Source organism: Colossoma macropomum, unplaced genomic scaffold (assembly GCF_904425465.1).
Source record: "Colossoma macropomum unplaced genomic scaffold, Colossoma_macropomum, whole genome shotgun sequence".
In the NCBI taxonomy this organism is placed as follows: Eukaryota; Metazoa; Chordata; class Actinopteri; order Characiformes; family Serrasalmidae; genus Colossoma; species Colossoma macropomum.
In genome coordinates this window covers 10,795,243-10,821,998 of record NW_023494802.1, presented here as the reverse complement: position 1 = coordinate 10,821,998, position 26,756 = coordinate 10,795,243, and the positions used below count along the sequence as shown (strand labels likewise).

The following is a 26,756-nucleotide window of genomic DNA, read 5'->3' as shown; positions in this document are numbered from 1 at the left end:
TGTAAATTTGTTTTTTTTCTTTAACCCAACCGTCATTTGAATTAGTCCGAGATACCACACCAGCACTAACCAGAGTTGATAAGTGGTTAAGAGCGGTGACTGAGATATCGAGCAAAAGCTGAAAGCTCCATAACCAACAGAACAAAGCCACAGCTGGTGCATCACATGGCAAACCAAGCTGGACCCCATCCCCTCTCCACTCACACTTACACAGACACCTCTGTTTCTCATGATGACCCTGGTTGGGGCATTGACGAGACAAGGCCAGCTGTGGAAATGGTGTCGGTGGCCGCTAGCATGTTCTAATCCGATGTGTGTGAGTGTGTGTGAGACACCCTGCAGGCTCAGCTGGGCCACAAGATAGCAGTCCAGCCCCTCCCTCACCCCCCCTCCCCTTTGTCCCTCTGTTGCTCTGTCCCCATCTTCCTCGCTTCTCAGCCTTCAGTCCTGTCTGCTAGACCATGTGTAAATAGCACCTGAGGAGAACAGGGGAAGTTTCTGGGTCACGGCACCCAACGGGCCGTGATTGAAGGCTGGCTTTTGTGAGGGTCTGACTGCTCCCAGGGGGTAACTTTTGGAGTGGGGGTGCTCCAAATAAACACATTATTGGCTTAGCTCGGATGGGCAAAGCATTATGAGTAGTGTGATTTTTTTTCCCCCCCTGAAATGGTGCTTCTGAGGAAAGAGGGGCCTAGATTGGGGTACCGGAAAGACCACCTGCAGAGACACTTTAACAATAACATACTCAATGAAGGGCTCTTGAGGCAGCCGAGAAGAAAGGGACACCATTTGAGTACGGACCAAATTGGGAGCCACTTTTCAATTTCTCCGGTCGTGACCAATTTAGTGTAAATGAAGTGTGGTCGGCACGCTTTTGTTATGTATTGCAGAAAAAGGGCCATACATAGATGGAGAGGCTCGGATGTTTACTGGCTCTAAGAATTGCAATAGTGGCTCAATCCTCACTCTTGTTCCGCAGTTATGGGAACGACATGCACCTACACACTCGGCGGTGCAAGCCGAACGAAATGCGAACGGGCGTCGTTAGTATCGTGACATTTACTTCAGCCTCCGAAATGTGTTCATGTAATTACTTCTGCGCTGCAGTTAAATGTCAGTTTGTGCGCCCAGACCCAGTGGGGTTTTGTGCAATTTTTCCAATGAAACACTTTCCCATCCTGTAGGAGAAATGTGCTCTTAACGAGAACTGGATCAAAACATCAAGCTTATTACCCTTTTCATCAACTGAGGCTATGGACATTTCCCTGTTTTTTTCCCTTTTCTATAGCTGAATGAGCTGTTCCGGAAGTCTGACGTGCACAAGGACTTCCAGAGTGTCCGGGTTAAGAATCTGGCCCCCAGCAACTCCATCATGGCCATTATAGAGGCCCACTTTGACCCAGGTAACATAACTTCCAAAGCAAGTACGTTTTGAAAGCTTTGTAATTAAAGCTATATGCATGATTGTTGATGTCTTTTGTTATACGAATGTGTGTCACTCCTGGGTTCTTTTTTACTGGAACATGCCTTTTTTTTCTTACCATTATTGGGAAAGGATGCTCACATTGGTTAAAGGACATACAGAGAAACACAGCCAAATTGACATATTCATGCTCAGCCAACAAAAACTTTAATTTGTAGAAACTTTGCAGCTGCAGAAATCCCATTCAACTACAGGTGTGACGATGCACCAGGCCCACAGTTCGATTTGATTCTCAGTATTAAATTTACAATTCAGTAAATTCATGATATTTGAACACAATTTGAATTCATATACATGATTGTATACATGTTGTTGCACAGCTTACTAATAAACATGCTTGTTGATTGGTGCTGGCTGTTTGAAAATGTAGGTGTTCAACCAGTGCAGTTGTACAAGGTGCCATAATTCATAGAATGTCCTTTCCTTACTATGTATTGTCAAACCTCCACAATGCACATTATCACATAGTACCGCAAAGCATTTTTATACCCTTACATTTAACCCAATGACAAGCTTTAACTCCATTTTTCAAAAGAATTGCATATTGCATTAAAATTAGACCCCATACAGTGTCTGTTTAGATTATAATGTGTTAAAATGTCAGATTTCCACTGCTATGCTGCTGAGCTGGGCTATGTTGTTGTAGCTATTAAACATTAAGCCCTTTGGAATTTACAGTCACAAAAATTGGCTTCATTTACTATGTAGGTGCACTTTGTAGTTCTACAATTACAGACTGTAGTCCATCTGTTTCTCTGCATACTTTGTTAGCCCCCTTTTACCCTGTTTTTCAGTGGTCAGGACCCCCATGGACCCTCACAGAGCAGGTACTATTTGGGTGGTGGATCATTCTCAGACGTGGTGGTGGTGTGTTAGTGTGTGTTGTGCTGGTAAGAGTGGATCAGACACAACAGTGCTGCTGGAGTTTTTAAATGCTGTGTTCACTCACTGTCCACTCTATTAGACACTCCTACCTTGTCAGTCCACCTTGTAGTTGTAAAGTCAGAGACGATAGCTCATCTGCTGCTGCACAGTTTGTGTTGGTCATCCTCTATTCCTTCGTCAGTTCTCACAGGGCGCTGCCCACAGGACACTCTTGACTGGATATTTTTGGTTGGTGGACTATTCTCAGTCCAGCAGTGACTCTGAGGTATTTAAAAACTCCAGCAGCACTGCTGTGTCTGATCCACTCAGACCAGCGCAACACACACTAACACACCACCACCACGTCAGTGTTACTACAGTGTTGAGAATGAACCACCACCCAAATAGTACCTGCTCTGTGAGGGTCCATGGGGGTCCTGACCACTGAAGAACAGGGGGCTAACAAAGTATGCAGAGAAACAGATGGACTACAGTCTGTAATTGTAGAACTACAACGTGCACCTATATAGTAAGTAGAGCTGATAAAATAGACAAAGAGCGTAGAAACAAGGAGGAGGTCATAATGTTATGCCTGATCGGTATATAAATTTATGTACATTTAGCCGGGATGTAACAGCACAATGTGTTGTATTGTGTCTAATCTATTGCAGCACATCGTATTGTATTGTATCGTATTGTGTCCTGTGTTGTGACTAGCATATTAGCTTGTGGTTAATATGTTAGCCTGGACTATATTAGCCTTTGGCTAGATCATTACATCAGAGCACAGCTTTTGTTTCAAATATTGTGTTTTTATAATGTTAAATGCTATAATAAACTAGAAACACTAACATATTAACATGAGGCACGTTTTCAGCCACTCCTTGTTTTTGCTTTATCAAAAAAATGAATTGAGATTCTTCTGTTATATTGAATCGAATTATGAGTCACGGTTTCTCATTGGGTTTTTGTTTTTTTCCAACATTCTGTAAACAACTGCAAAAGACCGCATATGTGGGTGGAGCGTAAATGTGACAGTTGAAGTAGATCTCTGAGAGACCCTCATATTTCTGATGGACTTTTCATTTCCAAACTTGTTAATTTGTTCATCAATTCATCATTACTGCTCATAGATGCCTGTCTTATTAAGCCTCAGCACTTGAGCAAACTGCATTCAGGTCCACAGCACACAGAGGAAGCATCTTCCTTATCCTGAACAGCTCTAGACAAATCAGTGACACACAGACATCTCGAACACTGCAGACACGTGTAGCATGTAGAACATCAGCATTCAGCTTTTGATGACATAATGGCTTTTTCCATTGCAAAAATGTGCATCTTGAGCCGACTGGGGGCGCACGCATCTACGCTGTGAAGAGGCTTGCATGAAGCAGCTACAAATTGTTTATCCAGTGGGCACTCTGTGGTCTCAATTATTCCATCTGTTTCTATAGTGACTCATCTTCTTTCCCTCTCCCATTGGCTTTTTTTTTTCCAAAGCTAGTTCTGTGTTATTTGTGAAGTGCCTCTTACCACCCTAAGCTTTGTAAGCACTTCTTATACTCTAAGCACATCAAAATTCCCCGAGTCTGTGCTCCTTTAGAAGTACGCCTTCAGTGAGAAATAAAAAGCACATAAAAAACTGCCTTTTTTGTTAGAGGAGATATAATTCAATAGAATAAAATGAGGTGTTTAACTTGTATAAAAGAACCCAGCTCTGTGCCTCTGTCTTGTCGGGGCTGTTTACAGCAGGAGTGGCCAGGCAAAGTGCTCTTTGCATGGTGATTTTAAAAAAAAAGAAAAGAGAGAGTCTCTCAGAGATCTGCCTCAATTCAGCCTCATTCCTCTGTGTGTCATTAAACTCCTGTGAGCGTCTCTCACCAATGGAGGGGAAAAAAAAGGAAAAAACTCCTCCCGCATTCGCCTTTTATTGGCCCCATTCAGCGTCTTTTATTCCAGCACAAGAGCCTGTCATAAAGGCAGTCTGCAGTGGCCAGTAACAGGGCCATCTGTGGAAGTGTTATGACAGCCCTTCATTCCACCGTCCCTGAAACGTACAGCACTTGGAGGACGTCCACTCCCACGGGCCCATTACGTGCAGGCTTTGCCCCGTGTATTTATTGCTGTGTGTAATGTCTGCGGGGGGGTAGTAAAGGTGGTTTTCTCCCTGTGCTCCAGTACATGCTCACCTCTCCCTCCATTTCTGTCCCACTTCCTTTGTGCTTTGGCCTCGGGCTGCAGACACCAGGTTTACAGTGGAGGATATTAAGGCATCGTTGCTGAAACAGCTAAAGACGGCTAAAGGGACCAGCATAGTAGTGAAGCAACCCGAGGAGGAATTTGTCAGTTTCTCCAAATATGGTAAGTCTTAATCATCACTCAGATGTTATTAAAAAACGTTAAGCAAAGAGAAAATCAAATTTACACAGTTTTCCCGCTAATGGACAAAAGTTTGAGCTTTCCTGGCCAAATTACGTATGTTGTTGTAATTTTTGCACTGAAAATATGTGAACAAAATCTCTGCAGCAAACTGTTTTAAAAATGACATTTTATTTCAGTTAATTTATGTTTCATCACACTAGCAATAACGGTTGCTGAGTGTAGGTTTGAAGAGTCAGAGAATTTATTACACTCTGGAATTGTCATCAGCTGACATGTCCTTGTGACAATTCTTTGACCTGCCCAACTAGTCCTAGTGAGTCATTTAAACCAAAGAGCCTGGCCTCATGGTTATAGCTGCCAAGTAATGGGAGATACAGAAATAAAAAAAAATTGAGCAGCTGATGTTTGGAGCCCATTTGCTGGGTGGGGAAAACTCATACCGGCACCAAACTTTGTGGTCCTTCTGTTGACATTCAGCCCTTTTGAATGATAGTAATCCTGCCCTTCTAGCCCCCATGGGAACCAGAGATATGAGCCCTTACTCTGAATAACTTTAGAGGCTCTTACCTCAGTCAGTAGAAGTCCAAGCACCACCAAACTTCAGCAGTTGCTACCTCCTAATTCTGATTGCTGAGAATTTACAACTGGAAGGATGTCCAATGTTTTTTAAGTTTATCAAAAGTGATAATGTGTTTACTTTGCACTTTACAAAATATGTAATTTGGATGACCAGATTTTTGCAACTATATGTTTGTCAACTGCTACTGTAGTTTTGCACTGAAGCTATGAGGCTAACATAGATTATAGCCCACTAATAATAATGATACAAACTGCATCCCTAAATCAACATACACCTTAAACTGTGTTGAGTTGTTAAGTAATCTGAACTAGATTTGCTTATGTAGTTTCTGACACTGTGAAATCCTTTAGAGACAAAATTTAGACTTAAGATGGCTGCTACTACTATTTTACAATGCACTTTTACTTGTTTTATAGATAAGGTAGATAATAAGATAGGCAAGTTATACATTACAAGCTTCCATTACTTGTTAGCTATGTTAGACTTGTAGCCCCAGTGCAGAAATAAAGAAGCAAACATGTCTTGGCTGACTAAATTTGAAGGAAAACTTGTGTGAATTTTATGTTTTGCCTATTACTTTAAGCCAGTTTTCTTTCATTATATATAAAAGCTGATACAGGGCCAACAGTATATACCCAGTCTCTTTGTCCTTGCTTGTCTCAGGTCTTTCTATTCCATCCTTCACCACGACTGCCACCACAGTGGCCACCGTCACCACCCCCACCGCTGCTGCCACCATGCCACCTACAACCGCGTCCATCACCACGCACCGGCCAGCCACCACCAGACGGCCCTTCACCACCCGCAGGACCACCACAGCTGCTCCAGTAACCAGCACACCCACCCAGCAACACACCACCTCCACCTTGACCCTTAGGATCAGGCCCGTACCCCAGCACACCAAGCTCTCAGGACCATGCGACTCACAGCCCTGCGGCCACGGAGGAACCTGCGAGGCGGACGGCGACGAATTCACCTGCACCTGCCCTGCAGGAAGAGGCGGAGCAGTGTGTGAAAAATGTGAGACAATCAGTGTCAATCATGACGAACAGAGAAGGTTTTTGTGTACATTGTCTGTTAAAGCTTTGGGACACCAGGCCTTTGAAAGTTGAGTAAGTAAGAGAAGAGAGAAAATACCCTCAAAGGCTATACTTGAGATGTGAACAGAGTCATCCAGAGTGGTTTGATGTGAAAATCCAGATTTTCTGTAGTGGTGATAGGAACCAGGGATCACACTGTGATAGGAACCAGGGATCACACTGTCGACTTTTTTTAGTATACAAAATGACCAGTGAACCTAAAGTACTGGCAAATCTGAAAAAAATACAGTCTCTTTGGGGACTATTTAGCCTTAGAATGCCCTGCATGTATCACTTCACTATGAATGTCTCTTAAAATATGAGTGTTAGCCTAAATCTAGTTACAAAAACTTCATAAAACAATGTCTCAGGCATCAGGCAACATGTTCATAACCATTTCATAACTTCTTTAAGAGAGATTTTTAGAGGATTCAGACATCTGGTTCGTATCTACCACGACATTGAAAAACACTGTATGTTCCTCTAGAATTGCACATTTCATATTAAACCACTCTGAATATTTTTTAACGATTTAATTATGCAGAAAGTTAGAACCGAGGAACTCCTCTTCAATATCTGTCACTGCAATCCAACAAAGAAAACTTTTTAATAAGATATGTGTCCCCAGACTTTTGACAGGCAGTGTAGGTTTATGTGTAGAATGTATGTGTAGGAATTTAAAGATGCCAAAAATCTCCAAATCTTAATATGCACTCCACCACAGCATCACAAAAGGCTTCGTACTGAGTCCTCCACATGACGAGAATAGCACAATTATGGCTCCAAATTGCAGTCCTGCTGTGGCGCTTTAGGGATTGTAGCTCCCATCATTCTCTCTCTCGGTGGTTTTGGATAAGAAACTACCCCTCACAGCTGCATCAGATTATAATTGACACTAATTGCTTTAATGAGCATTAGTTTGTGATAAAATGCTATGTGATGAGGGAGGAAAAAAGGTGGCTAATTGAAGGCTTGTATGCAGCACCAGTCCCTCCCTCTGATCAATCAGGCCATTAAAGAGTGATGAACAGAGAAGGCTTCATCAGCCAGCCATTTCCCGCGAGAGAGGTGTTGATGATAAATGCCTAAGCAATGGGAATCTGTGTATGAAATGTACTCGGCAAACTCGGAGCAGTCCTGAGAGATTAGACGGCAATTACTCAATGAACTTATCATTGTCTCTGCGTCTCTGTCGTGGTGGCTGAGTACATTGGACCAAACAGAGACAAGCAGCACTCTAGCCTTACCCTACCACAGCCATGGTCTTGTATGCTATCTTAGGGAGACTTAGTGCCCTGTTTTTTTTTTGTTGCTTTATCAGTAGCGAGCAGGCTGTTGAAGGCTTGGAGGCTTGTTTGAGACGTTCCAATAACCCGCTTTATCTTACCTTGACTTTCTCTATTCCTCAGTGATAAAGTATTACATCCCGTCCTTCGGAGGGAAATCTTACCTGGCCTTTCCAACCATGAAAGGCTACCACACCGTGCGTATTGCCATGGAGTTCAGGGCCTCAGACACGTCAGGTATACTCCTCTACAACAGCCAGAACGGCAAGAAGGACTTCCTCTCTTTGGCTTTAGTAGGAGGAAAGGTAGAGCTCAGGTAAAGTACTGATTACTGTTCATTATCAAGTTTTACAGCTTTCTTATACTGTCATTGAAAAGTTTAGAATTACTGCTCAACAGTTTATAATGAATGTTTTCAATAATATGAAACTACTGTAAAAGCAGGTAAATGTATCAAATGATCCTAATATGCTGGTCCTATGCAACTTCACAGGTTTCATATAATTAATAGAAAGCTATAAAACAGTAAAAGAAAAAAGTCAAAATTGTAGACGTGTCCAGAAAAATGTAAAGAGCTGTAGATTATTCGGAAATAGTGGAGAAACGTGTATATCATCAAAAATATAAGTTCTAAAAGAATGAATGCATTATGTTTGAATAGCTTCAAAACAGATAATCTAAATTAGTATTTCGGTGTTTGGTTATAACATTTAAATTTACACTGTATAAGTAAATATTTTATATGAAATATCAAAAATTATTAAGCAAGTGACGTTGAAATCAACATAGTATAAGTTGCTGCTGCATATAAGATCAAAAATGAATGTTCCATGACACTGAAATCTATGTTGTTTAAATTATTACTGTATATAAAGTAACAAAAGATAATATGTTGAGTGACCTTAAAATATATAAGATAGAATTCCATGCAAAACAAGAAAATGAATATATTGAATGGTTTCAGACTTTTAAACAGTGTTATATGTGATATATTCACTGTACAATCATTGTCCCTTCTCTCCACTTGCTCTGTCTTAGGTTTGACACAGGTTCTGGCATATGCTCAGTGGTCAGCAAGATCCAGATAAAACCTGGTCAGTGGCATCACTTGGTGGTGAACCGTAACAGGCGCAACGCTGCGCTGAGCGTGGACAACGAAACACCCGTGGAGGGCCAGAGTCCCGCAGGCACTGATGGACTCAACCTGGAGACCCCGCTCTTCATTGGTGGCGTTCCTGAAGACATGGTTCAGGAGTAAGGATCACTGCCTTTTTTCTGTCTTGTTATCAAAACGCAACACTGGAGCCAGAAAACATCAGCTTCTCAATTAGGATGCTTACAAAAAGAAAGTGGAGAGTAATGAATTAATGAGTGTGTTGACTGGTTAGGGCTCTGATTCCTCTGCCTGCTAAAAGCTGGCAGATAGACATTTTCTCTAATAAGATTTAATGGGACAGAACAAAAATAGCTAAAAGGAATTAGCATCAGTCAGAGCTGTTGCAGAAATATCATTGATATCCCTTTGGAGCTGTTTCACATAGAGCACAGTTCGTATGTAAGGGCAAAAAGCCACCGAAAACAAGCAGGAGCTGGGAATAGCAGCATTACAAACCTGGCAAAGCATCAACACCCCGTCTGGTGATGTCTGTGGGTCAGAGACTTAGGCAGGCATCAATTGTAAAGGATTAGCAACCAAATACAAGACATGACGGCACAGTTTATTTAAAATTATGTTAATTTGTCCGATTACTTATGGCAGCCTGAAATGGCGGGACTGTAGGCTATAAACAGCTGTAAATCCTACAAATGCCTACTCAGTTCACCCAGCATAGACAGTAATACCCTTCAGTTATAGCTGAGATCCTACACTTCAAATTCATTTCCATTGTTTCCTTTCAAATCTGGTTATATACTTTACTTAAATTAAGTTCAAATATATCAGTGGAAAAAAAAAATCTAATTTATGCAATTTTCTTCGGTCAAGACATGTTTGATGTCTGACGTCTGTTTCTTTACTCAACTTATGAAGCTAAAGTAGCTAACAAGTCATGGAAGTTTATATCCCACTAATTGGCATCATGCAAACTGCGTACAGAATTCACCACACGCTCGCCTTAAACCTTGTCAAGTTTATAAGTAATCTTAAAGGAGAATGCCACAGATTTTTCAAAATTTCTGCATAATTAAATCGCTGAGATGTAAACAAAGTCATTCAGAGTGAGTTAATATGAGATGGTTCATTGTAGAGAAACTCTGATTTCTTTACAATGGTGGTGACAGGAGGGGTTGTGATGTGTGGAACACAAATACAGCCATTTGGTTACAACCAGTAAATCTACTCTACTTTCTTAGCTTTATATGTGATGTTAAATAGTAAAATAGTTTTAAATTAAAAAACGTTTTCTTTGGGGATTATTTTACCTGACAAATACCTCTCCACTATCCCAAAAAGCTAAAAATAAGATCATAAAACAACGTCTCAGGCTTCAAGCAGTGTTTCCCTGACCGTTTCATGCAGTAATTTCTGTGAAGGAGACGTTAAACACTTTAGACGTCTGGTTCTAGTGACCACCACTGTGAACAATTCTGACTCGCCAAGTTTCTAGAACAGAGCATTTCACGTCAAACCACTCTGAATGATACTGTTTACGTCTTAACTCTGTAATTTATAGAAATTTTGACAAATGGATGGAGTTCTCCTTCAGATAGATTCACATATGTGACTTCTGTCACTGTATGACATATTGTTATTCATGAGAATGAACACAAATACACCACAGCTAAAAACAGCATAGCAGCCACCTTAAAGCCTGAATTTTTTCCATTATTTTGTCCATGTTTATAGATTACAGTAATCATATTGGTTAGATCAGTATTACAGTGTGAAGTCTTATGTATTTTATATGCTGTAGATGAAATGTGTTTAAATATGTGCTAATAAATTGCTTTCTCTCAGTGTGAAGGAGAGGACCTCAGTCTCTACTGGTCTGGTAGGCTGTATCCGCCTGCTAGATGTCAACAACATGGTGTACAACCTGCAGGAGAACGGTGGCAACGTGCTGTACGGCACAGCTGTCGGTGAGTGCGGCAACAACCCGTGTTCACCCAACCCCTGCAAAAACGGAGCCTCCTGCCACGTCAAAGGAGCCGAGATGTTCCACTGCAAGTGTGTCAATGGTTTCTCTGGTGAGTTCACCTTCTTGGCCTCTCCTGTCCTCTGTTTCTGTCAGCTCAGAGCTCTGACTCAGCCGCATTTCATAATGAGCCCTGTGTGATGAGAAGCTGAGCCCGTTCGCAATCAGATCTGGATAGCGATCTTGATCGTGAGTCCAGCAGCTGGTCCCCATGGATGAAAGATGAGGCAGAACAGAGGCTGCATGCGAAATCAGCGTGCTACAGGGAGGTTACAGTAAGATGGATGAGTGTTTACCTCCCTCTTTAAAGGGCAGATGGGGAAGTAGGCAGAGAGCAGTACGCTCAGGGAGAAAATAAGGACAATGCTGCTCAGCTTGACCTGCACCGAGAGGTCACTGCAGACAACTGGAGCAGTGTAGAGCTGGAGAGTGTTAACGTAGTTTATTCCCGTCAACTTTACTTCAGCCGGGCTAAACATATCAGGACTTTGCTACCCCTAGATGTTGGTAAAGATAATTTCATTTCAAAACCGATGAATAGTTTGCTACTAATTATTTCTCACTCATGGCTCATTACAAGAAACAGAAAAGTACAGATTTGTTAAGTTTCATTAATACCATTGTGGAGAACATATACTTCATATTTTTGTCACAGTTTGTCATTTCATTGCAACAAAACAAATAGCAAAAAGCCAGAAGCACAAACTCAAATAGAATGTAGATCAAATGTAAATGTAATGCATTATATAGCATTATATAGCTAATAAATTTAGCTCAAATACTATTAAACAATAGAAAAAGCATTTTTGTTTAGCTCAACAAAAACAATATTTTAGTTCAATTCAGTTTATATTAATTCATATGAATTCACATAATTTCAAACCTCAAAAACACTTTTAACACAAAACATTTGCCCTGAATTGACAGTGTAGATATGTTTAAATAGTATATCTACACTAAAAGTAAATCGAATGTACATATAAATGATTATGTAGCTAAGTGCACTCATTTCAGAACTTAAGTAACTAATTATGTAATTACAGGTACATTTAAATAGTATGTCACTACTATGCAAATGAACTGTAAATATAATTCATTATGTTCAGTTTCACCTAAAAAAGACTTCATATGGTAACAAGCAATTTAACTTGCTTTATTTAACTCAAATGAAACTGTGCAAAGCAGAATTTTAGTGTAGATGAACTAAAGCAGTATTTAACATCATTTCAACAACACTGCAAATAAACTTCTGCCCTGTTCTGCTTTCTACAGTGCAGTTACATTTAAATAGTTGACTATATCAATCCTGAATGTAATTTGAATGTAAATGCGATTCATTATGTAACTAAGTGCATTCATTATAAGACGTACACAACTTATGATATAATTGCATAGTTACCTTTAAATAGTGTATCAATACTGAATGTAAATTGAATGGAAATGTAATTCATTATGTAACAAAGTGTGTTGCATAACTGTCAAAATGTGGATATATGTCAATAGTATAGCAAAACAAAAGTCTCCTAAGGTAAAGTTAAATCAGCATTCAAACTGCGTCCTCCAGACCACTTCCTGTGTGATTATTGGAGTAATCAGTGTGCCTTTGCTGCTCTTTTGGGCCGCTTTGCCTCCCTGTATAGAAGCCAGAGTGAGTAATTGGTCTGATAGAGAGTCTTGCTTTTGTAGCATCTGAAAGCTTATAGAGCTGTTGCTGCTGGTCTGTGGCCTTTGCCCCAGTCTCCTCTCGAAACGGTCACGGTCCAGCAGTCCGCTGCTAATAAGGGCCTTGAAGAAGAGGCGGTGGAGGAGAATAGCAGGTACTGTGGCTGATCCCAGTTCTCACACACTGTGGCGAGCTGCACCTCTCCCTGATCTACAACGAGAGAGATAAGACAGAGGCTCGAACTCGAACTGTGATAACCAGCCACCAGACGCAAGCTGCATTATTCTCTTTGTTCACATCGGAGGTGTTTTTTTCCATCTCTGCAGCTACTCCAGTCTCAAGACATATTGCCTGCAGTAAATTGCTCTGTTGTTCTCCTCGCCGGCGTTTATTGAACGACCCTCATAGTAATACAGTTCAATATCACTCACTTGATTTCTGTGCTGCACTTTAGTAGGTAAGGCTAGGGTGTGGAGGAAAGCCCTTTGAAGTAAAGGTATATACAAAGGAGCTGGCCAGAGGGATAAATATGAGCTAACCTTTAATGTTTAAAGAGCAGGGGTGTGAGATGAAGCGCACTTTTCGTCGTGATGGAGCTTCTTGCTGACTTACGCTGTAGAAAAGGCTCCATGTAGGAAGCCCTTCGGGAAAACAGCGGGAGTTCTCATTCCATCACGATGGCTGCTCACGGCGCGCTCTTCTCTCCACTCTACATAATGATGGGAACATTCTGATGATTCCTCAGTAAATGCCAAAACCAGCAACCATGAGCAATCTTCACTTCTCCAGCAAGGAAAGCACACGAGTGGCTCTTGGTGCTCCGGAGCTTAATCTGGAGTTGTAATAATTCTAAATCCTATTAGAAAATGACCTCCATTACAGTGTAAATCCTCACCCCATTCTGTACGAGGGGAAGGCCTCGGTAACAGCCAGCGATAGGATTTTAGGATGTTGTTAGTGGCCCAGGGTTGGATGAGAAGGTAACTGAGTCTTTGGGGGGTTTTTTATTATATATTATTTTTTATTATTCTCTGTAGGGAGTGTTATTGTACTTTTGCAGTACTTTATTGGGCAGATTAAACAATAGCAAAACAAGTACAAAGAAAGCATATACACAAATTATTATAGATGATATAAAAACCATATATAGTGTAATGCCAAAAAAAAAAATCCCTGTTATGACTGCTTAACTAAGGAGCAGGGATGCATGAATTGAATCGGCCAAGATTGGAATCAGCAAGCTATTGTTCCAAATGTACAAGAACAATTGGCCATTTTATTATTTTGCTTTTGGTTGAGCTGTGTTGGAACTTTATAACAAAAAATTGCACTCATGCTGTATTTAAGGGCTTGTGTGCTTATTAAAAAGCAAAGGTTGTTTATATTGCAGCATCGGCTAATAGAAATTACTGGAAGGTGCTAGTGTGCTTTCTTCTTTTAGCTTATATAGTGTGAACTTCAGGTTTAAAAACCCAGGAAAACAAATGACCAATTTGGTTGCAAAGAAATCAAGATCAGCCATTAAAAATCATGATTAATGCATCTCTCTTACCCATTTCTACTGTTATTGACATCATTTTGTTTTTAAAGAAAGTTTATTATTATTTATTTATTGGTATCCGTTTTTCATTTTTGTTTTCTTGTGTGTCCATTTTTCTCAACAAAGAAAAGCAAAAATTAGGCTCCAACAGCTCAAGTCGAGGCACAGCCTTCAAATATGAAATATGAATCGCAGAGTAGCAAAATAGCCCAACTCACACTTCTTATTAAGACTTTTTATTTACTCAATACATTAAAATCGACATGACAAAATAATTATGACAATTTTTATCATATAAATTCGTACAAATGTATGTTAAGTGGACCTCAAGGGAAGAAATAAAATACATGAAAATATAGGATATGGGCCTTTATATGCATTATAATCAGAATTAGGTTGTGGCGTACACTGTTACAAATAAAGGTGCAGGTTATTTTTTCATTCATCAAGGTACAAACAATGTTAATGTACCTCAAAGGTCAACAGTGGTTTTAAGGTCCAGTTTTGTACCTTGAATAAGTTTTTTCCAGGTTAAAAGTACATATTTGTACCTTTTCGTAACCTCATGGTTTAAAAAAGAACAATGAAATAAGCCTGGAGACGAGACGGGGTGTGTGGAGAAAATATAATTTCACTGGATTATGATACAGTTATGTTCCCTGACTAAAGGTACTGAAATGTACCCTTGAGGATCCCACCCCAGTGACAAGAGGGGCACTGCCCCAGTGACAGTTTACTACCTCTATTTCTGAAAGTGTATGTGATCTTAATCAGATGACAATCAGGTGACAAACATCAGCAATGATTCCAGGTGAAAACAGCTTTGTTTTTTTTCCTCTACAGGTCCCACCTGCGCAGATGCCCACAACCCATGCGAGCCGAACCCGTGCCACCCCTCTTCCCTGTGCCACGTTCTTCCTGAGGGAGGCTACAAATGCGAGTGCCCCATGGGCCGCGAGGGCAAACACTGCAGAAAAGGTACAGCAGCAGAATTTCAGCGAGAATCGACTCTGATCTTTCACTTCTCTGCAGAGGTTTTCTTATTGATTTCATCTCAAGAAAAGTTCATGATGGATCCAACATTTGTTTGGTTTGGAAAAAGAGATTTTTTTCTAAGGATTGAAAAATGTGAGTCAGAAATCTGCCTTTCACACAGTGCGGCTGGGCAAAGGCAGGGCTTTATGTAGTGGCTGTGGTGGCGTTTGGTTGGGGACTCAGGAGGATGTGTTGTTGTTTTCCATCCCTCTGTTTGCGTCGTGACGGTACATTTCCATCCTGAAACCAAAGATCAAACAGACCGGAGGCCTGCGGGAGGGTGATGGTGGGGGGAGGGGGGGTGCTATAGCTGAATCATGGGGATTGGGCGACAGGCCTGTTTGTAGCACTGCTGATCTGGTCGTTAGCTGGTTAGCTTCAGCTCGCCGCCCCCAGGTGAAGCTTTCAGAGAGGCAGTGGTGGCGTCTCCGCAGGGAGCTGGAGCTCATTCACTGTAGGGAGGAAACATGCTGCCTCGTTTTTTGACGCTTTCAGTAGTTCTTCATGCTTTAGTGTTTTTTGTTTTCTCTCTCTCTTTCTCTTTATCTCGCCCTCACCCCGCGAGTTCTCGAAGGCATTTGAGGGGCAGATCCAGGATGCAGGCCCACATGTGTACACAGATGCACGTCCATGCATACAAGTCAACTAAAACAGGCCTGAGAGTGGCCCTTTGACCAAGCAAGTCTCCATTAGCAAGTGATTAAAATAAATTGAGGTGAACCAGAATCAATGAGTTGAGCGCACCCATCACATAGAGTGCGCCTTTTTTTATCGCTTGAATCAATGAGATGAGTAATTGTATCAGTCAGCAGCACATCGTGATTAATGGGGACTCAGTCAGGCAAAGTGTCTGGGGAGAAAGGCAACTGTGAGATAAGGGATCATCAAGTAGAGAAGTGAGTGAGAGAGTGAGTGAGGGAGTGAGTCAGAGGGAGGGAGAGATAGATGGGTTGGGGGATGCGCGGCAGAAACGAGTGTTATAATAAGCGAGCGTCCCCTGTGTGAAGTGAAAACGCCGCAGGAACGGCGAGGATGATGATGGAGGGAGCAGAGTAGTGATGCAAACTCGGCCAATAGCTGTTCTCAGCTCTGATCAAATCTGAACGTTCTGAGCACAAACTCTCACAGCGGTTTGCTTTATACACCAGGCTGGCTCTGTCATTAGAGAGCAGGCTGTGTTTTGGAGTTGCTTGCAAGCGCTGTGGTCCACAGTGGTTTCCAGTAGGGGTTTCAGAACACTTATTTTGTTTTTCCTTTCAATAACAAAATAAGCCCCACAAATAACAACCTCTAGAATTTATATGTAAGTATAATATCAAATATATCAGCATTTAATTTGTCAGAAGGTACAGCTGTGTCTCCCCAGAGCTGTCACTGACGTTATGTTCCCCTTGAAAGAGACATGAACATTCATACAAGCAGCATCCAAACACACCTCAGCTGCCTTCCAGTTTCTTTCTTATGTGCATCTAAAATCACTGAAGGAGGAAGGAGATTAGAGAGAAGATAATCCATTTGCATAAGGAAGTAAAGTCAAAGGAAAATAAGTCAAAAAATGAAGTTTCCAAAAATGGGTTTTAAAATCAAGCTCCACTTTTGCTTCGGATCTGAGAAATCAACAGGTGTTTCTGTTGACTCAGCGCTATGGGTCTGAAAGGATGTATATCTGTCAAAAACACTGAAACTGGACATATCAGCTGTGGAGTGAGGTTTTATCCACTGCTGAGTCTAAATATAATAGGTATTACTCGGATCACAAGAAGCAGAAGATGCGACCAACTTCTGCGACTGAACTTTGGAGGTGTGGGAAAACAGCCCTGCAGATTTCTTTAAAAAAAATTTAAAGAAGGTGTCCTGAAAATTATGGCAGGGCTAAATACTAAAACATTGATCATATATTTAATTGTTGAAGCTTCTGTGTAATTTTCTGTTAAGTATATCGTCGCTGTCCAATGAAAAAGTATCTCCAAAATATTAACTTTACAGGAGAAGGCGAAAACACTCTTACCTTTCAATGTAAGTCAATGTAAAAAGATTTTGTTCCAAGTGATTTTCGAGCATTTCTATTGGTCCGTGCGTCATTAAATTTTTGCACAATGTAAAGGACAACTGGTGTGCTGAAATGATGTAGTAAACAAAAAAATCGACAAAAATGGAGATGCATGGTTTTCTTTGGACATCGACGATACGTTTCTTATTCTGAATAGCTTGGTTTTAATGGCTGATTTTGACTGCAAATTAAATAAATGAAAGGGTGATCTAACTTTTTCACAGCACTCTAGTTTTACATTTCAGTACACCATTTCGAAAGTCATTGTTTCGATTTCTTGGATCCTGTATCAAAATCATTACATCCTTAGTTCCCAGAGGTGCCTGTTTGCCCCCAGCCTGGTCGAGCATAGCAAAACGCTGCTGGATCAAGATGCTGTGTGAGCTCAGAGCAGCAGAGGGCGTCCTGCCCAAGAGAGGCAAACACAAAAGATCTCTCCTTCTTTCCAGACCACTGAACTGGCAAGGTTCCCACTGTTGATTCTTCTAAATGGGCTTTGACTGCACACTTCCTTGTTGTGTCTGCAGGTTTTTGTGTTCCCATGTACAATAGTCAGCAACTGTTTTAAGCACTAGCTAATTAGGTTTTTAATCTCTGCGCACCATCCTCGTCCAAAACGTGCACGTTCTAATCCAGCGTAATTAGCAGCGAAAGGCTTTTCTGTGCGGAATACAATTGTGCTCTAATGCGGAGGCCTAGGTGAGAGTTTGTGTGGGTTTGTTGAATGCAAATTGGCAAAACATTACAATTGCCGTCATTAAGTTAATATATATGTGCTATTTGAATCCTAATGAACTCTATTTTTCCTTCTCAGTATCAGACAAGAAGGGAGCCTACATTCCATACTTCAACGGAGAATCCTACCTAGAATTAAAGGGCCTGCATTTGTATAACCATGATCTGAGGTAATTATTGAGTCCCATCGCTGCACATTTACACCTACTTTGTAAACCATCTGTCACTGCAGAATCCTAGTAATATGATTAGTCATGATGTACATCAGCCTAACATAATCTCTAATGAGATGATGGTATGATTTATCTGCAGGCAGAAGGTCAGCATGACTGTGGTACTGCTGGCGAATGACTCAAACGGCATGATCTTCTACAACGGTCAGAAGACAGATGGGAAAGGAGATTTCATCTCTCTCGCACTGAATGACGGCATTCTGGAATTTAGATATGATCTGGGCAAGGGACCAGCTGTCATTAGGTAAGCAGAGCCAGCTCTAGCTATGGGCTCTGTAGGAGCTTAGTGTTCATGTGTTTTCTGTATGTTGTGAGTCAATGTCTCCTCTTATCTCTTTGATTATAAGAATGCTGATAAGATGAGCATAATCTGATCGATAATGGGGCGCTCAGATGGAATCTTTGAGGCGAGCTAATGCCTTTATTTGATAAGTAGATAAACACAAGACGCTGATCTGAAAGAATGCGGAAAACAATTTTCACATTCAGATGTATTGTAGAGCTCTGGACGTTTGAACGGCCAAAACTAGCTTTTCCTTAGATGGTGACGAGAGAGAAGGCGTCCTCAGTCTTGATTGGTCAGCGATGGATGATGTATAGCAGTTTAAAACCACAAAGGACACGCTGCACGCTAAAGAAGAGCTATTCAGTCATTTTGCTTGTCACACAGAAGTGTGCTTGTAAGAGAAAATGTGCCATCTGAACGTCCCCTAACCAGTGCAATCATGCATGTGTGCTTGTTCGCCAGCCAGAATGCTAACTAGCCTTAGCCTAGTATGTGTGTGGTTTGTACTCTCACATCTACAATCGTTAGATAAATTAAATTAAGTGTATAAAAGTGGACAGTAGCCACACACAATGTATGTCTGTGTAGGTACACAATAGGAGAACTGGCCGCTTATATGAAACATGGAACTATAAGCACTTTAGCTATGCTATAATTCATCTTTAGTTAAGATTCACTTCACTTTTTCATTCAGCATTTTTCAAACTCATCTCTAACTGCTGCATCTGTATCTTGCAGTCAGTTACTCTGAGCAGCAGTTTCAGTGCGCGCTGCCCATTGTCTTCTATTATAAGCATGTTTCGAGTCAGCGGGTTTTCTGTGCGTTGTATAAGTACAGGGAAACATGTTTAAATTATTGTCTGTGGTAATTGATTGTGTACTACAGACACAGCAGATAGAGATTATATAAAAAAACATACAAGAGTGTTCTTGGAAGCAATTTTGTATTTCTTTTCAATAACTACATCTGGCTTGTCGGCCTATTTGTGTTTTTTTGCCTGGTCAAATTACATGTTTTGTTGGTTTTTGTAAGAGAAAATAAACGCATCCTTTACAGTGAACAAGCTCAAAGTCTCTAACATCATGCACAGGCTCAAAGAGAAGGTCCAGCTCGATGTTTAGGTCTCAAATGTAAAATCAAAAAATCAACATTATACTGATGACATGAAAACAATAGTAGGTAAATCATGTACATCCTCGGAAGACACGTCCCTTACCAAGTTTCAGCTGAGTTCTCTTTGAATACTCCTTCAACACGCTCATCTGCTCAGGGAAGGGGTCCAAACATAAAACACAAAATATAAAATGTGCCGTAACTTTGGTACAGGCCGTTTTATTAATTTTATTTAAATTCAGCAAATGAACAGCAGTTGTGCATGAATGTGTGCAGAAGTTTGTTCTCTGTAGAGGATGATCAACATATTTTCATTTAGAAAATCAACAAAACCTGTAATTTTGCTTTTGACTTAAATTTCTTTGTGTGTGCGATTGTTTTTGCGCAACAGGAGCAAAGAGAAGATCAAGCTGAACGTGTGGAGCACGGTGAACCTGGAGCGAGCCCAGCGTAAGGGAGAAATCAACGTTAACGGCAAAGACCCGGTCAGAGGAGAGTCTCCGGTAAGACGGCTTTGAGCGCTGGCTTCAGCTTATGCCTGTGTTGCTGTGCCCGAGCCGAATGAGGGCAGCCTTGGCTCCGTGTTACCTCAGAGCCGGGGTGCCGGACTGTGCTTATGCAGCAATATGCAGTAATATTTCCCCACTTCAAATATCCTCCCAACATTTAACGAGCTGGGTAATGCGGAGCCAACTTTGTTCTCTGGCTAACGGTGCTGTTTTTCTGGCTAATGAGAGATTCGTGATGTGCTGGGTGCATCTAGTGAAGTCGGGTTTGGAGTGTGTACAGTACGCAGAGTATGCGGCGCATGCGCCTGAATATGTGTGAAGCTTTGGAAGTGTTCCCCACCAGGCCCCTCGGGTGTGTGATTCTTTTTGTACACGTCTTCCGCTTTTCTGTGCAAATGGCTTAAATCTTTGCGTCTGTTTTGCTGCACGTCGTGCACCCACTCACATTTACCCACACAAACCACTTCCCAAACGTATATGTGCTCATAAATGTATGAATCACATGACTGAGGGCCATATACAGAAAAACGAAGGCAGGGTAATAGTTTGAACGTTTGTGTGCCCCCTAATTACGCTAAACAGCATCACTTCTGATTAGGCCTATATATTTGGTGCGTAGGCATTTAAGTCTTCTTAAAAAATTGTATGGCTCTCATCTGTTTTATCAAGCCATCCTACATATGGTAATTGTGTTTGGTTCTAGCCGCAGAGGCAGAAAATCTTATTAAATAGAGAGGATGATGGAGAGAAAAATGGGGCGAAGAGAGCAGAAGGGTCCTGTTATGAAAGGCTGCCTCGCAGCCTACAGAGCACAGAGCGCACCCCGGGAGAAATATTTTCCTACAGAACTCTCCGCCACTCAGCCAAGCCCCACCGAACGAGCTCTAACTACACCAGCACGTCATAAGGCAAATACAAATACAGTGTGTGGGTGCACCAGAGTGAAACATCAGCTGTAGACTTTTATATTCTTTCTGATCTCCTTCTGAATGTTCATTTCGAAGCCCGTCATTTTGCTTTATGTGCCCTGCATGATTGTCTCTGTTGTTATGTGTGGGTATTTTGGGGTCCTATGGCTTATGTTTTTTGCTGCACGGTTTATTTCTATTTGTACTGACATTCTGTTTTTCTTCTCTGGTAACATTTTTTTCTTCCTCCCACCTTTTTTCTCCCCCCCTCCCCACCTGCCCCGTGTGCTCTTTTTTTGTGTGCTGTCTGGATATAAGAAATCGCGCAAGGTAATGACTGAAGTCTGATCACTCGCTCCAACATCCTCCTCATTCCCTGTGACAGCACCATCGAACAGCCCCGCCGTTCATCTCCGCTCCATTCTCCATTCGACAAGAGCAGGCAGAAGGAAGAGGGAGATGGGAGAGCTGTGTTTTCACACCATTCCATATGCTAGGGCGAGAGAGGGAGAGAGAGAGAGAGAAAGAGAGAGAGAGAGGACAGTCGAAGAACTCGGTTTGGCTTTCACCTCGGGCCAGCTGGTATGGGGGCGGCGAGAGAGAGAGAGAGAGAGAGAGTGAGCGAGAGAGTTATCGTTTGACCACCATTATTTCAGCAGCCTTCGTACAACAATGAAACGTCTTCATTAGTTTCGCGTGGGAGGGCCATTAAACAGCTTCACAGTGGATGGAGACAGTTAAATAGCGGAGGGAGAGCGATGGAAGGAGGGAGGGAGGAGTGGAGGGAGGGAGCGAGGGGGCGGGAGTGGGGTGTGCAGTTGAAAGCCAAACTTTGTTCTTTTCTGCTGTTTGTTTTCGCCCTCAGAGAAACTTCCCTGTTACACCCTCAGTCACTCAGTGCATTCCAGCAGTAAGAGAGAGAGAGAGAGAGACATAGAGTGAGAGAGATAGATAGATAGAGAGAGAGAGAGAGAGAGTGAGAGAGCATCTCGTCCAGCCCGTGGCTGCCGGTGCATGGCAGCGTTGTGTCAGGGTTCTTCGCTATGCCCTGCTCTGCCCACATCACACAGGAGCTGGGCTGAAACGGCGCTGGCTACGCTGGCTTGGCCCGGGCTACTAGTCTGGACAGGCCCACAGGTCCATAGCCAGGCCTTTTCAAGCCTCTGCCTGTCTGTTTTGCCATTGGGCTGTTGTTTTTTTTTATGCTGGGATAAGAGCCGGACTCTGCGCCAGCAACTGGCAACACATTTGAACATTTCATCTTGTTTTCCAGCAATTAACTCGGTTTTTCCCCCTCGGCAATTATTGCCCTACATAAAATAAAGATCCTTTATACTGTATACGTGTAGCCCGCCTCAGTAAAAAAAAGAGAAAAAAAGGTCCTGCTGTAATTGAAGCAATTTTCATGCAGGTTGGAGAACACTGATTTCATGGTCATCTGCGGTGCAAACGATCCCCCAATTAAGGTTTACCACTCAGAATTTGAAAGGTCCGAGGAATAATCACACATTCATTATACTCTTTCATTAAAAAGCCATCCATATCAGTCGTTCTCATTTCAATCGCTCCGATTCTCTTTGTGCCCCCCCCCCCTCTTTTTTCTCTTTTCCCTTCTGTCTTATGTGTAGACTATGAATAATTTGCTATTCAGAGAGCTGCACTGAAATCAATTATGTTTTGTAATACAAGAGGTGCATTGATGTGGCTAAGGATTAAATATGAGAGCTGAATCAATAAATTGGCTCATGCTAACCATCCCCTTTTATCGATTGGCTATACTTTGCTAGTGTTGCTTGTTCAGCCATGACAGAATATTATAATTACAATATGGGCTGGCATACAAGAGGGTTAATTGCTGTAATAATAGAGTGTCAGTACTGTAGGTTCTCATCTTGCTTTTTGTATTCTGCAGAACCAGCATAATGATCTCAACCTAAAGGAGTCCCTGTTTCTGGGCGGAGCTCCAGATTTCCGTAAGGTGGCTAGAGCAGCATCTCTTAAAAATGGCTTTAAGGGGGCCATTCAGAAGGTAAGAGCTTGCTGTGTCAGCGCCGAATACTTTTACTATTGTTTCGCACCATCGCAAACTTGTGTTTGTGTTAAAAAGTGGATGTCACGATTTACTAATTAGGCGCAACGGCCCTTTTCACCCATAATAAGATCAAGGGGGTGGTCAGTGCTCTTTTGCGTTTTTGCCTTGTTGCATATCATCACTGTCAGAAGAAACCTCATATCTCCAAAATGTAAACTTTTACAGGGAAAGGAAATACTTTCTTAACTTTAAATGAAAAGTACACACACACACACACACACACACACATCTTCTAAGCCACTTATCCTTCTGGGTCGCGGGGGAGCTGGAGCCTATCCCAGCAGCCATTGGGTGGAAGTCAGGATACACCCTAGACAGGTCACCAGTCCATCGCAGGGTAAATGGAAAGTACTGTTGAAATGATTTATTCCAAGTATTTTTGGACTATTTCTATTGGTCTGTTCATCAGGAAGCTGTGACACAAAATAAAGTGGAAAAGAATTCAAAAATGTGCCAATAGCAACAATATTTGTAGGAGTTTCCTTCTTAAAAATCTATTCCAGTTTACCAAGGCTGATAGTAAATACTAAGCACTGTTTAATCTGTGAAAAGCTTGTTTTATTCTTGGCACTAACATGATTGTCATTGTGCTCGGAGACATTTCAAACACATCTATTTTTCGATGGGGGGAAAAAAAAACATTTGTGAACGCCTGCCATGTCACATCATGCTTAATTTGATGAAGGAAATAAACCTAAAACCAAATAAAAAAAGAACATTTTAACCCCGTAAATGGCCAGGGCCCCAGCGGTGGGCCCAAATAGCTGCACCAGTTTGCATTGAACTCCCTGTAGTTACTGTATAATAAGTCTTAGTGTGTAATAAGCCTGGAATTTTAAAGGGTTAAACTACTGTTTTCTAAAACTTTTGGTATATTTTACAAAAATCATCAAAATGTCTCGAGCAGTTTTTGACTAAATGATGACTTGGCAGTTTTCCAAATGACTGTAAAAGCATATATTGAAGATCTTTCAGCTGTGCAGTGCCTGCATCACTTACTTTGTTACTTCATGCACACTGTGGCTTCTTTTGAAGAAATGTCTAAGCCTTTGATGCACTGCATGTAGCTAAGAGATTATACTCTCCACAACTTCAAAACATAGGGTTCCCAAACAACCAGGACTTGCTCAAATTTATAACTTTGAGAAAAATTACTGAAATACTTGAAATAATCACGTTCACTCACTTTCACAATCACTTTCTTGACAAGTAATAACTGTTCTTTTATTTTCTCAACATTATTTTTACTTACTAAATCAAAATCTTAAGAAAATAAGTCATTTCAATCTAATGAGTCAAAATTTGAACCATTTAGCTAACACTTTATCGAGCCCTGCAACATAACATTGACATAAACATTCCATAAACATGTCATAAATCATATCCCGTTATGTTATGAGTTATCATGACATTGTATGTCCAGTAGTATAACAGTGCAATGTTACCATTACTAGTAATAGTTATGACATAATATTTAATGTCATGACAGTTTATTCATATAAATTTTTGCTGTGTATTCTAATTAGCCATCATGACATCAAACATTATTACATGTCATGACAATTACCGGTAATAGTAACACTTTAACATTACTGGACATAATCTGTCTTGACAGCTTATGACAACATATGACATCTGCCATGACAAATTTATTGCGTGGTTATATCAACGTTATGTAGGATAAGTAGAGTGTTACCAAAACTTTTTTCACCTACATGGCAGAAATGGGCTTTCATACAAAAGTTTTGTACTGTAGTTTTCATCTGTTTTTACTGAATTTGCGTTCATTTGCATGGATATTTTTTGTAAAATGTGCTAAATTGGTCACGCCCCACCTGTGCAAAGTGTCCATAGACGGTTGGCAATAACAATTTAAAAACAAAAGCCTTTTTTAGTAGATCTGTCGCTTGTTTCTTACTTAATGCTTATGGACATGTAGTGCATTAAAGTCAACGGTGCACTGGCGCTGTAATATTGCCCCATAAATTCATTATGAGTTTGTGCTGGTTCAGTGCTTTATTGATCTGAGCTGCTTTATCTACAGATCACTGTGATGGGCACGCCAATCCTGAAGCCTGAAAATGCACTTCACTCCAGCGATGTGTCCATGTACACCCACCACCCCTGCTCCACAGATGTGTGTGAGAACGGCGGCGAATGCATCCCGCTTCTCGACAACTACGAGTGTGTGTGTCCGTACGGCTTCACTGGGACACACTGCCAGCACAGTGAGTGTTCCTCTCTATTCCTTTTCCAGTGATTCTGCAAACCCACTTCCCAATATAGACATCCCACCCCCTCTCCTTCCCTAAGGGTAAGATTAGCTTAAGCCTTTGGCGCATGTGAGCCAATGACCAATGACACCTACAAAACAGTTAGGGGCTGTTTTACTCATTTTGTCTTTGCTTTACATTTTAGAATCCCTACAGCTCCCAAGTGCGAACACTAACATGTACTTTTTCCTCTTTAATTGATATTCTCAGCACAAGCACACAAACTACAGCCAGAGAACTTTTCTAGACTAACCTCATTAACCTTGCTGTGCCTCCTTCCTGTTTCTTTAACCTTAATTAAACCACACAAGCATGAAAATTACAATACATCACACCTCCTCTCCTGTAATTAAGGAGTGCTGTGTTCCTTATCGATTGATGTAATGCGACTCCCTATCCTCTCCCCTTTCACAGCCACTTACGAAAAGGCCGCCGGGGAGTCGGAGGCCATAGCTTTTGACGGGCGAACGTTCATTGAATATCACAATGGCGTCACCAAGAGGTAAGGGGTCTCCACGAGCTCTCGGACTCGTCCTGCGCACTCACAACAACATCTCATGCCCTCTAGCTGTATTACCACTCAATGAGCACTGATGACGACAGGTTAAATTACTGGCCCCATTTTGGCCCTGCGTGCTTCCTCGTTTCAACTAATGGCTCCTTCTCATCCCTCACCGTTTCCACCGCCTCTGTCTCTTTGGTCTTCAGCAAGTCTCGCTAATTAGCTGCCCGGTTCCAATTACAGTGCTGCCTGGAGCGACCTTCTCTCAGTACTGTCCTACAGAGCATTGGGCTGATACATTGTACGAATCCCCCCCTCTCCATTATCAGAAGCTCTGAGGCCCACATCTCCATTAGGGCTCATATCGAAAGCACATTTGGAAGGCTCTCTCTCTAATTGTTTTCTTCTTCAATCATGAGCTAATTCCTTGTCCTCGGGTTGGCCTCGTATGTCTGTGGCCTTCCAGCAGCGGGGTCGATGCATACGTCAAAATTTCATTAATCTGTTCACCGTAAGTAGAATGGATTAAGCTGACTTGCTCTTCACAAGTGCATTGTGATGTATCCTATTATCTCCCCTTTCCCTGCTCAGGAAAGAAATGCCAATGACCGTGATATTTTACTATCAGAAACCATTAGCTATCTGCAAATTGACTGCGCTGTAACTCCACAGTACAGATCTGTGGTACCCAGATCTCTAAACACACAGTATTGTGCAAAAGTAAGAGACCTCCCTTCATTTATTTGATTTCCAGTCAGTGTAAATAAGTGTATTTTGAATTATTTGGATCATGAAAAGCAGAAGTGCAACCAACTTCTAAGACTGAACTTTAAAGGGGGGATAAATATTTCTGCAGATTTCATTGAAAAACTGAAAGCAAGTTTTCCAAAATTAATGGAAGCTATTTATGTTATATATGTTACTTATGTGTGTAGATGCTGAAAATGATAAACTAGTACTTAATGGCCTTTTTGATTGGAAATAAAGTTAACGAAGGGTGATGTCTGA

The 26,756-nt window shown here is 41.5% G+C and overlaps 1 protein-coding gene across 4 annotated transcripts in view; it reads left to right on the top strand.

Annotated features, from left to right (window-relative positions):
* agrn (agrin) overlaps nucleotides 1-26,756 on the top strand; it is a 313,528-nt gene that overhangs the window by 271,991 nt on the left and 14,781 nt on the right. For 2 of the 4 annotated variants that reach the window (XM_036590660.1, XM_036590662.1), the window contains 14 exons: nucleotides 1,289-1,403; nucleotides 4,589-4,708; nucleotides 5,973-6,329; nucleotides 7,798-7,990; nucleotides 8,713-8,928; nucleotides 10,631-10,860; nucleotides 14,855-14,989; nucleotides 17,911-18,001; nucleotides 18,144-18,308; nucleotides 19,856-19,967; nucleotides 21,200-21,211; nucleotides 22,794-22,910; nucleotides 25,018-25,201; nucleotides 25,661-25,748. In XM_036590660.1, the coding sequence (XP_036446553.1) occupies nucleotides 1,289-1,403; nucleotides 4,589-4,708; nucleotides 5,973-6,329; nucleotides 7,798-7,990; nucleotides 8,713-8,928; nucleotides 10,631-10,860; nucleotides 14,855-14,989; nucleotides 17,911-18,001; nucleotides 18,144-18,308; nucleotides 19,856-19,967; nucleotides 21,200-21,211; nucleotides 22,794-22,910; nucleotides 25,018-25,201; nucleotides 25,661-25,748 (2,135 nt within the window). The remainder of the gene's footprint in view (nucleotides 1-1,288; nucleotides 1,404-4,588; nucleotides 4,709-5,972; nucleotides 6,330-7,797; nucleotides 7,991-8,712; nucleotides 8,929-10,630; nucleotides 10,861-14,854; nucleotides 14,990-17,910; nucleotides 18,002-18,143; nucleotides 18,309-19,855; nucleotides 19,968-21,199; nucleotides 21,212-22,793; nucleotides 22,911-25,017; nucleotides 25,202-25,660; nucleotides 25,749-26,756) is intronic. The other 2 variants (XM_036590661.1, XM_036590663.1) reach the window with 1 other exon arrangement.